General features: G+C 50.2%; 2 protein-coding genes across 2 annotated transcripts; both read left to right on the forward strand.

Moving 5' to 3' along the window:
- Nucleotides 1-6,155: 6,155 nt before the first annotated feature.
- EI90DRAFT_3015561 (uncharacterized protein) lies at nt 6,156-7,576 on the forward strand (the record flags this gene model as incomplete). Its single annotated transcript, XM_039056908.1, has 5 exons — nt 6,156-6,447; nt 6,481-6,549; nt 6,601-6,837; nt 6,898-7,427; nt 7,487-7,576. The coding sequence occupies 5 exons, from the start codon at nt 6,156-6,158 to the stop codon at nt 7,574-7,576; spliced, it is 1,218 nt and encodes a 405-aa protein (XP_038917269.1).
- A 1,310-nt stretch (nt 7,577-8,886) lies between these two features.
- On the forward strand, nt 8,887-9,525 carry EI90DRAFT_2830562 (uncharacterized protein; the record flags this gene model as incomplete). Its single annotated transcript, XM_039053613.1, has 1 exon — nt 8,887-9,525. A coding segment is annotated over one exon (639 nt), but the record flags the coding sequence as incomplete, so codon positions are not given.
- Between the last annotated feature and the right edge of the window lie 1,720 nt (nt 9,526-11,245).

Raw genomic sequence — 11,245 nt, forward strand, 5'->3', positions numbered from 1 at the left:
CCCGGACGGCTTCCTGCTGTGCCCAGCACACACGCATGTAGCGGACGCTCTCGGGATCCCCCACGGGGACACCCGGATGCCTGCGGCTGCCTCCGAGGATGACGTGGCACCTGTCATGTGACTCAAGCCGCATGTACATAAATGTACCTGAAGTGGGAACCGAAGAAGTAACCTTCTTCTCACATTCTCCACTTCAGGTAAGTAGTATAGTTTTCCCCTTTAATAATAATAACACATTCTCCACTTCAGTCTGAGTGGCCAGGGACCACTGTCCCAGATCAGGCCCGCCAGTACGCACGCCCGCTCCACACCCCGCGACGGCCTCAGTGCCGGATATTACCCCCGGGCCCTCTCGACCCCGGACGCGTCCCTGACAGGGTGGGTCAATGGTACATTGATACAAGGAAAGGTCATCCGTGTAGAATAAAGAGAAAATAAAGAGAAGGTGAAATAAGTAAAGAGGGAGTGGAATGGAGAAAGAAGGAAAGGAAGAAGAGGGGGGAGGAGGTAGGGGAAGGCTGGGTGGCGGGGTACCGGGTGAAGTGGGGCTGGGTGGGGCCGGGTCAGGCAGGTGTGCCCTGACACCTCTCCTCTGACACCACAATCTCTTCTCATCTCGCTTCCCCCAACCTCCCCAACTCCCGCTGGTCCGTTGATGCCGAAGGCCTCTTAAGGCTGGACAATCGCATTTACGTTGAAAGAGGGCTCGCGGCTCTCTATGCCGACTAAGCTCGTGGGGCCAAACTCTCCCTAAACTCTACTTTCTCCACTAAACATCGCTATGCTCAATCCTGAAACTCCGCGGTGGGTTCTCCGGGATTTCCGCAAGGTCCGGGCTCAGTGTCCACTACTCACTCGTTGTGAGCTAGATCACTGCCCTTATTCCTACTGTTGGAATTCCACACACTCACACCCTCTCTAGCGCGTCCTAGCACCTTAGAGAAAATGGGGGAGGGGAGAACTTCTTTTCACAAATCCGGTATGTACAGGATTATATCTAATAATTATTTTTAGAAATAATATATGAGAAATATTGGTGCCATATGGCACCTGGGTACCTTATTAGGCGAAATAATAAAAGAGGGTAACAGTATCAATAAAAGAATATCAATCAATAACTGAAATGATGGCAAAATATGAAAATAAAAGAAAATAAGCGATTTCTCAACGGATTTACGGAATTAAAGGCCAAAATTGGAAATGTGGCTGAATGGAACTATTACGCAGCCAATGAGCATTTTTACCAATTTATTAGACGCCGTGGGAACGAGTGAGGCTGGAATTCTGGGTTGCTCCTTGAGATTCCCACGCCCGCACATACTCGTGACCTGCCGTGCCTAACTTGTCCAACACAGAACTCCGTCAATTCTCCACCGATTAGGACGTTCTTGGTATCGATGGGATTGTAGGAATTAGTACTATTTTTAGATACCAAATCCGTGTCGAGTCGTTGTATGAATGAAAGGTGGTTTTCTAATCGTGGAAACGGGTATCCGAGCCGGCGCTGCGCGTGGGCGATTATCCTGCCTACAGCGCTTCAGCGTTAACAACGACTAGGATTCTCGGGAACACCTTTATCGTCGTGAACTGACACGCAGTCCCTGACACCGTCTCCGCGTTTTGCGAGACAAACATGACCACCAACTTTCCGGACACTTCGGGCAAAACCGGACTCTGGATCTAGTACGTTGTGAGTATACCTGGCCGGGCATCCATGACTTCGTCAAGAGTTACATATCCTCCTGCACTTCGTGTGCCCGTGCCAAGGTTCCCCGTCATAAGCCTTACGGCTTACTCAAACAACTCCCCATCCCCGAACATCCTTGGAACTCCATCTCCATGGATTTCATCAAACAGCTACCCTCCTCTTCCGGATTCACTCCCATCTTGGTCATCGTGGACCGCCTGTCCAAACAGTGCATTTTCATCCCTACCCACGATACCATCACCTCTCCGGAACTGGCCAAGCTCTTCCTCCTCCATGTGTTCTCCAAGCACGGAGTTCCATCCCACGTCACCTCCGACAGGGGTCCGGAGTTTGTCTCTCATTTTTTCCGTTCACTTGGTAAGGCCCTCGACATCCGCCTCCACTTCACCTCCGGTTATCACCCGGAAGGAGACGGTCAGACCGAACGGATGAACCAGATGCTCGAGCAGTACCTGCGCATCTACAGTAACTACCAGCAGGACAATTGGTCCGAACTCCTGCCTCTCGCAGAGTTCACATACAACAACACTCCGAATGCCACCACGGGTGTCTCCCTGTTCTTCGCCAACAAAGGCTACCATCCGAACATCACCGTTCACCCAGAGCGAGACCTGACATCAGTACATGCCCAAGAGTACTCCATCGATCTCGACTCCCTCCACCACTTCCTTCGCAAGGAAATGCATCTCGCTCAGATCCGTTATCAGGGCCCGGCAGACTCCCATCGGAGCCCTGCCCCAGCTTTCGAAGTAGGAACCTCGGTCTACGTAAAGGCTAAGTACTTCCGCTCCACCCAACCTTCCAAAAAGCTCTCCGAGAAAAACCTCGGCCCATTCGAGATTATCGCCCGCATTGGAACTCACTCCCTCACTCTCCACCTGCCGGAAAACATGCAAGCCATCCACCCTGTGTTCCATGTCTCGCAGATCGAACCCTCCGTCCCAAACACCATTCCGAACCCCCACCAGCCACCTCTGCCTCCTGTAGAAATCAAAGGCGAGATGGAGTTTGAGATCGAGGAGATACTCGACTCCAAGATCGACCGACGTAGATGCAATAAGTTGCTCTACCTGGTCAAGTGGCTAGGCTATGAAGGGACCAATGAGGAGACCCAATGGCTCCTTGCCGGCGAACTCGATCACGCCTCCGACCTCATCGAAGCGTTCCACTCTCGGTACCCAGCGAAGCCTGGACCCAAAGCTCCTTAGGAACCCTGACTCCTCTCCCATTTCTCCTTCTCCCTCCACTCCTCACTTCCATTTTTCATTTTCCCATTTTTTCTTTTTCTGTAAGTACAGCTCCCCTCACCTTACTAATTCTGGGCCTTCAAGGGTTCAGGCCTAAGAAGGGGATACTGTCATATCCATCCCCGGCCATCGACTTCCGGTCCCTTCGATCCCTCCGGTCTAACTCCGCTCCTTCCTCACTAACCTCGGAGCTCCCGTATTCCGCAATCCTCTCGGCACCCCTCGATGGTCACCACCCCCTCCTTTCAATTTATTACCAATGCCTCCCTAAGTATGGAGCCCCAAAGACTTCCGGACAGCTCCGACGTCCGCTAGCGCACTCCCACCTCCGCTGGGCAATACACTCGCCTGCCCTGCAGAGCCCACCTTCAGGCCCATCCCTCCTTTCCGTTTCTGGGTTATCGCCTGCCTTTCCGCTAACCCCACAACCCGACTCGTTGGTAACATTCAGTCGGCTAATGTTTAACCCCGTTAGTTCCGCTCCGTTCAGCTCCGCCATTTGTGGACCCGTCTTCGCTGTAACCATATATATATCCAACTTGTACATAGGTTACACTCCAGTAATAAAATCAACTAGAGTTACCCCCCTTCGGTTCTGATTGCCAGTCAGTAAGTTAGGGCACGGACGTGTCACTAGGCACAGCGCTCTTGGCATAAGTCGCTGAGGCCAAAGCCCTCCGCTACAGAGACTCTCCCTCATCTCGAATCTGGTCTCTGACAGGTGACATGGCATCCATCAGGTGACCTAAGCCGCATGTATATAAACATACCTGAAGTGGGAACCGAAGAAGTAGCCTTCTTCTCAGCTTTCCACTTCAGGTAAGTAGTATAGCATTCCCCTTTTAATAACAATAACATCTTTCCACTTCAGTCTAAGTGGCCAGGGACCGTTGTCCCACATTGGGCCTGTCAGTATGCACGCCTGATCTGCCCCCCACCAGGCTCTCAGCCCTGGATGCTACACCCAGGCTCCCTCGACCCCGGACGAGTCCCTGACACATTCCCACTTCAGTCTAAGTGGCCAGGGACCGCTGTCCCACATTGGGCCTGCCAGTATGCATGCCCAGTCTACCCCCCATGAGGTCCTCAGCGCCGGATGCTATGCCCAGACTGCCTCGACCCGGACATGTCCCTGACATCTCACCACTGACTGAGTCTCAGTGTCAATCAGCATGTTGTCCAGATTGGCAGCAATCACAGCTGGTACTTCTGTATCAGCCACCACTCCTGACAAGTCTAGCTCATCTGGAGGCACATTAGGGCTCCTGATCGGTCAGGGTCAATTGGTGCAGTGTCGGGCTCACCAACATCTGCAACAGGATTGAGTTCTTGTGCAGATTTCTGCACAGTCTTTGTCTTCTTTCAAGAAGAAGACGATCCAGCTGCCCCTCAAGAACTCATTGGGGAAGAGGGTCTGGGTGTAGATTAGATCAACATGCTTTGCAGCATTGATCGAATTGGGAACAAGCACAGGGTTAACTGGATTAACTTACTGAGCATAAAAAAGTGTAAGCATGTGGTTAAGATCGCCTCACACTCCCAGTCTGTCTCACAAGTATGCTGTAATAGGCTGTATTGTTAATGGGGGAGTAAAGGCTAAGTTACCTTTACTCTACCTGCGCATTGTATATACATGTATTTACATGATATAATGCGGCTTAGTATTATACAACTGTGATAATATACTGCAGCATGACTATAGTCACACTTGGGGCGAAGATGGACAATGTGTGGATACACATTGCCAGTCCTTACACAGAGGGGATTGCAGAATCCAGAGGCTCCAAGGTTGGAGACGAAGGAGCAGAGGCAACCCAGGGTGGCTGGAGGTGACAGAAGGTGGTGGCAGTGGATGGATATGACAGTATCCCCTTCTTATACCTGAACCCATGAAGGCCCAGAATTAGTAAGGTGAGGGGAGCTGTAATTACAGAAAAATGAAAATAGAAATGAAAATGAAAGTGAGGAGTGTGTCAGGGGACAACTCCCGGGTCCCCATGACCCTCCCCTATGGTCCACAGTCTCAGGTGTAATCAGCCCTGTCCAGGGCACAACCTACTGTGGGTCAGAGATGAGAAGGAAGTTAACTTCTCATCTTCCCACAGTGGCCACAATAGATTGAAAACTTCCAGAGACATCTGGAAGTCATATGAGACCCAAGGCCCGGGGCATCCAGCTGCATGGAGCATCCGGCACAGGGCAAGTGCGGGAAGTGCAACAGCCGGGTGTGGGCATGGGTGCAGGTGCAAGTGTGGGTGTGGATGCAGGTGTGGGCTAGGTCAGGGTGTATGCCCTGACAGAGTGGAAGGAAAGGAGAGATGGGAGAGGGGTCGGATTCCTAAGGAACATCAGGTCCAGGCTTGGCTGGATACCGAGAGTGGAATGCCTCAACAAGGTCAGAGGCATGATCAAGTTTGCTGGCCAGGAGCCATTGCATCTCCTTGTCAGTCCCTTCATAACCTAACCACTTGACCAAGTAGAGCAGCTTGTTGCATCTACGTTGGTCAATCTTTGAGTTGAGAATCTCCTCAACCTCAAACTCCATTTTGCCTTTGATTTCTATTTGAACTTGTTGCATTGAATGGGAATGTGCATTGATTGGGTTAGGACAGTAGACCTCAGTCTTAGCTTAATAGCGTGAAGAACTGAAAAGAAAATAATTCAAAAGAATTAAATGACTATACAGTAGCCAGAATATGTCACGTTATAATGTGCGCGTGACTCGCACAGCCTCTTCGGATATTTCCGAAAAGGGTCGCACGCTAATGCGCTAGCCCCCCAACTACGCACCAGACACACCTTTCTTGGTGGTCGCAGTATAGAGGGTGATCCATGAGAATGTGCTCTCATGTCTCGATGGGAGTGCCACAGCTGCAACTCGGGTCTTTGCTAGGTAGGAAGAAGGGATCAAGCAGGTGGCAGATTCGTAAATGAAAGCGGAGGAAAAACACACCTTAGGAGACAATGGAAAGACATCCCAAGAGATAACGTCCACTTTGCGAAGCGGAACCCCTCCCATTTTCAGTGCTGGCAACACGATATCCAAGTGACGACTCACCAGGGGGGCTTCATTTGAGTGGGACTTATTTTCTTATTTCTACTTTATTTGCATGTATTTTTCTCGAGACGCCTGCCCCTGAAGTTTGCAGGCTAAACAAACAAACAAACAAACAAACGCTTCACATTCACCAGTCCCCCCAATGGACGTCGACTCAGAAGACAGGGCTGCCAGTGACCAGGAGCTCAACGCTCGTATTATCCAGGAGATCAATGACTTTAGAGCTGCAAGTCCTGGCAGTTTCAAACAAACGCTTCATGCTCCCTGGGAACCAATCCTCTTACTCGAAATCATGCTCTCAAAGTTTCTAGCCACTGGTACCAAGGCTCCTGATACGAATACATGTGCTGACTACATGTCCGAAACCCCAATGCTATGGGCTGGGCTTTCTGCAGCATACAGCGCCATGTCTTTCTCACAGCTGTTCAACCCTGGTAAGTTATGTTGTCTCTGTGACAGTATTATAGTCTATATGCCATTCTTAAGGGACCTTACCAATCAGGAGGTCGGCAGGTTTCCGAGTCTTAGTGTTCACAGTAAGCACTTGTTTGTCTTGCGTTCCTCATCTACTTGACAAGTTGCATCAGACCTTGAATCAGCGTTTAGAGAACCCTATCAGGGAACAACACCCCAGTTACTTATTAAGGTATTGAATGAGTATTGGTTGTCGCGTGCGCGGCCACCATCAGAGAGACCGTATAATTGGTCTTTGTCAATTATCCAGTCTTCAGGTATGGGGAAATCCAGAATGGTCGAGGAAGCCACGTTCTCCATATTTACAATCCCACTCAATATTTGTGAGGAGCTTGGCAATGGTCACAATAGTGCGCGATGTTCCATTGCAAATTCACATTTGCGATCGAGGATGTTAATTTTGCCTCTAGCCTATCCTCCTCCGGACAGGAAGTTTCGCAATTATTTTCAAGAACATGGGATGAAAAGCGATCTTCTCCTACAAACAGAGTATGCAGTTATATTGCACCTGCTATTCACAAAGGCCGCCGCACTCCTCAAGGGACCCATCTTCAAACATAACAGCACAGCACCACTAGCACGGCAATGGGCTAATTATCTCAATGAAGGACGGACCGATACCGAAGTTGGTATGAATAGGAAGGGGTTCCTGGATTCTGTGGCCGATCAGGCAATGAAGGTGATGTCTGGAGGCACTAATGGTTGCTGCCACCTGCTGAATTTTCTTGGGAAGATCCGATCGAGCCTAGGTGTCCAACTGGAACCGAACGGCTACATAACTGCAATGAAGAGGTCATGCCATGAGTTTACTAAAGCCTTCTCTGGCACTGGACTCAAATGCATTGTTTACTTTGATGAAGCCCACCAGCTTACGGAACCCGTCCCACCGCAAACGCAAAACGAGACACGCCGTTGCTCACCCTATCACAACCTTGGAAAAGTGCTGTCTGACCTCACAGAATTCTCTGTTTTTTTTTTTTTCATTTTTCTATCTACAAGTTCTCATCTTCAGAAATTCGCTCCCTCGCATGCCAACCATCCATCAGCTCGCATGACTCAGGGCCACCGCCTCTTCCCTCCTTTTACTGAGTTGCCGTTCGACATATTTGCGCACCAAGTATTTCAATCTTTGAAACACCAGAATAAAAAACTCAACCTTGAAAATATGGGCCAAACGGATGTGATGTGTCATATCCCGGAATCCCGACCCCGCACACTCCCACCACATCACACCTTCCTAACAACTTCACCATCCCCTACACCATGCCTCCCCACTCTCCAAATCACCTTCCCTCCTGGCTGTCTCAGCTCCGGTCGGGTTGCGACACACCGAACCTTGACTACTCCCATCCCGGAACCTCGGTCCCGAGTCGGAACATTCGGAGACCCCGGATTTGCTCCGATATCCTGACGGACCTCCGACATCCCGTGACATGCCCTTAAACCATTCCCTCGCCCACTTCATTTATTGTAGTCACCCAACATCCTTCGGACACGCAACTCCGCTTTCGGAACTAACCGTATCCTTCGGTGATCTCCTTCACGCTATCACTTATTAGTCATCTTCCATTCTTAGCACGACTACCATTCAGTCGGCTAACCCCCCTTCCCCATTTGTCTTCCTCATTCATTTTCCGGCCTCCAACTCCGCCCTCCTTGGCCCGACACCTCGGTTCCCCGTTTTAGATATCGTTCGGAACCATTCGGTACCTCTCGGTATCATTCGGTACCTTTCGGTGTTTTCCCCGTTTTGTCATTTCGGGCTTTGACTAAAGTCCTCCCCATCCACTTTTATAAATACACGTAGATTAGAACCTGTAGTTCCTCAGTTCTAATCTCGACTAAAATGCCACCCAAAGTCCCTCTGAGTGATTCCCGTCTCTGTTCTACAAGACACCTCAGACATAAGAAATACAAGGACTAACGGAGACGTAACGGAGGCACAGCGCTCCTCCGAGTCGCTGAGGCCGCGTCCTTCTTAGAGCCTCTTGTACCATCCAGCAGAACCGGGCTCCCTGAGGGCTTCAGTTCATCACCGGAGCCTTCGGACCCCCTCTAGTTGAGCCCCCGCCTGCATTCGGACTCACGCATTCACCCCTTCTTCCTTAACCGACGGGTTTTTGACATGATGGCAGGGTTCGGACGTGGCCTGTAAGTGTCTACTAAATTTGTGATAAAATTGACTAATTCATAACAGTTGGTATGTCCACCACAAAAACTGGGTGAGGGGGGGAGGATTACCCGTTATTTCATTGGCCAGAGATAAACTGGTTGCACAAGAGAACGAAGCGAGAGTGTTTCACTCTCTCATTGCTGCTCTGGGGGTTCGCATCAGGATAACCTTCGACCATACAACTCAAGCATCAACAACTATGGATTCAGAACTCGTCGAATCACACATGCGTGTTGTTTATGCTATCCCTGAACATAGGGAATTCATGCACACTGGATCGCCCTCTGAACCTATACTGGCAGAGGCTGCAGGGAGGCACCTGAATTACCCTTATGATCGTGGTGGAATAGAACGGCAAGGTCCAGAAATTCTAGCTAAGGCTTGCGAAAAGGGACTGCTTGCAAAGGGAGAACGTGGGGAACTCTGTGGCCGACTTCTTGTGACCATTGCACATGATATTGCCTTGAAACATCGTCACTCTCTGTCGGAAGCAGTTGATGGACATCCTCACAACCCATATTTCCATCGACCTGTCCATGTCCTCGACTTTCTCTGCGCACTGTTTACAGAAGACTTCCATGATGTGATATTGAATGCCCACTCAGTGACAGCCAAGGAGGATCTGCCTACCTTAGGAACGGCATTTGCGACGTCTTATATCTTTTTTTCCCATTTCGCTCTGGCCGAAGATACTCGAATGCTGTCTGCCTCAAACCTGGCAATAGCTCTGCTGCGTGGCATGGCTCTCCAAGCCAAAGACAATCAGAAGTCGATTGATGCTGTTATTCCTGTTCATATGGGTCCGCCAGACATGTCTATCTCACCAAAATCAACATCAGCGATCAACTTGCAGTTCAAAAATCGCAAGGAGACTGAAGATTGCCGTGTTTCTCGCCAGATCACCGTTCCAAATACAGAGATGGCAGTAATATCGATCATTTTTGAGCTCGGAGACGAGACAGTGCACAAAGATGGACTTGTGACCATCAATGAAGCGACACCTCGCGAGACTCGCAACTCTGCGGGCAAAACACACTTCGATGACCATCATTATGAAATCGTTGCCTATGGTTGCACTGCAAAGACTTTCATGGCTGTTTCGCTGGCTGTTGAGCCGCATTACCAGTCTATTCTCGCTTCTCATACTATTGTCAAGGACTTCCCTCGAGCAGCAAATAAGCTGAATTTGGATGCCCTTTGCAACTTAAAACCATTCTTTAACGGTGATCGAGAGTCAGCAGAATGGTCAAAGTGGTTTGTAGAATGATCTGTATATAGATGGCCTTGACATCCAAGCAATGCAGATCCCATATGATTTTGTTGGCAAAAATTATGTCCCCTCATCTTGAATCGCAGTTATTGGTTTCTACCGATTACAAATGAAGACGATTTTGTGGCTGTCGTTAATTATACTTTCACTAGAATGCTGCTCTCATGCAGACGGAAGCAATAAAGATTGTTCAGAAGCAAGAAAGCACGTCCATATATGGGGATTAACGTTCTGCATCTAATCCAAAATCCCGCCATGAGACCGAGGCCATTAAACTCAGGTTCTCCGATTAAGGACTTGAGAGGTCGATGATTCCGTTAGATGTGCTCGTTGTTGCCCTTGACCTCGATGAGCGTCACTCTGGACGAGTAACTAGTGAAGACGTTCCATTGGCAGTCTCTCAAACTGTCACGACCATGCATTCCGGCCCGTTAGCTGCCCGTCCGATGCACCGAGCCCGTTACCGCTATGCGAGCGTGAGCGCGAGCCCGACCTCAGCCCTATCCTCCCTGAGGACCCCCTGCTCACTTCCCCGCTTGCCCCTAGGCTCCCCTGCACCTGGCCGACTCCCCCACAGCCACACCGACCTCCCTGCCCCGAGTCCGCCTCTGGTACCGACCTAGCGTGACTCCGCGACATCGCCTACTCCGCTATGATACCATCGCCGCTATCGCGGCCCTACACCCCTTCGTTTATTTATCTGTTATTGTTTGTTTTGACCCTTGGTCATTGCCGGCCGCGGTGCGGCCAACCCCGCTCTTTGTTCCTATTTGCTTCCGGACCCTTCGGCCTTCGGCCCGGGTCCGCTTCTATTCATTTCACCTTCATATATATATCCTAGTATACATTATAGTACCTTAGCTCTAATATCGACTTGACCACGACCCCAAGCCCTGACCCCAACAAGGCAGCCCCAGTAAGTTCGAAATGAGGGCCAAGAGACAACTAGGGGGCACAGCACTCCCTTTAGAGTTGCTGAGGCCAAATGCCCTACCCTCGGCCTTGTCTGAGCATCGCGCCATCGCGGCCTTAGCGTCCGCATCGGCGACCTTCGTGCCGACCCTGGATCAGTATCTAACACAAACCCAAGATGGAGGAAGTGTTGTTTGTCTACTTGGACCACCCTTTCGAGAGCCGAGTGATCCTGTCGGAACGGGCTGTGTTGGAATATGAGTCACATGATGAAACTGAACCGGAATATCCGAGAATATTCTACGGGTTACTAGGCGCCTGCGTAAGCGCTGGGCATAGATGAGCCTGGAATATTGTTGGGAAGTATAAATATGGGCGCTGGAGCGCCGTGTGTATTTTAGTT

The sequence above is a fragment of the Cantharellus anzutake genome (assembly GCF_015039405.1).
Source record: "Cantharellus anzutake strain C23 chromosome Unknown EI90scaffold_18, whole genome shotgun sequence".
Taxonomy (NCBI): domain Eukaryota; kingdom Fungi; phylum Basidiomycota; class Agaricomycetes; order Cantharellales; family Hydnaceae; genus Cantharellus; species Cantharellus anzutake.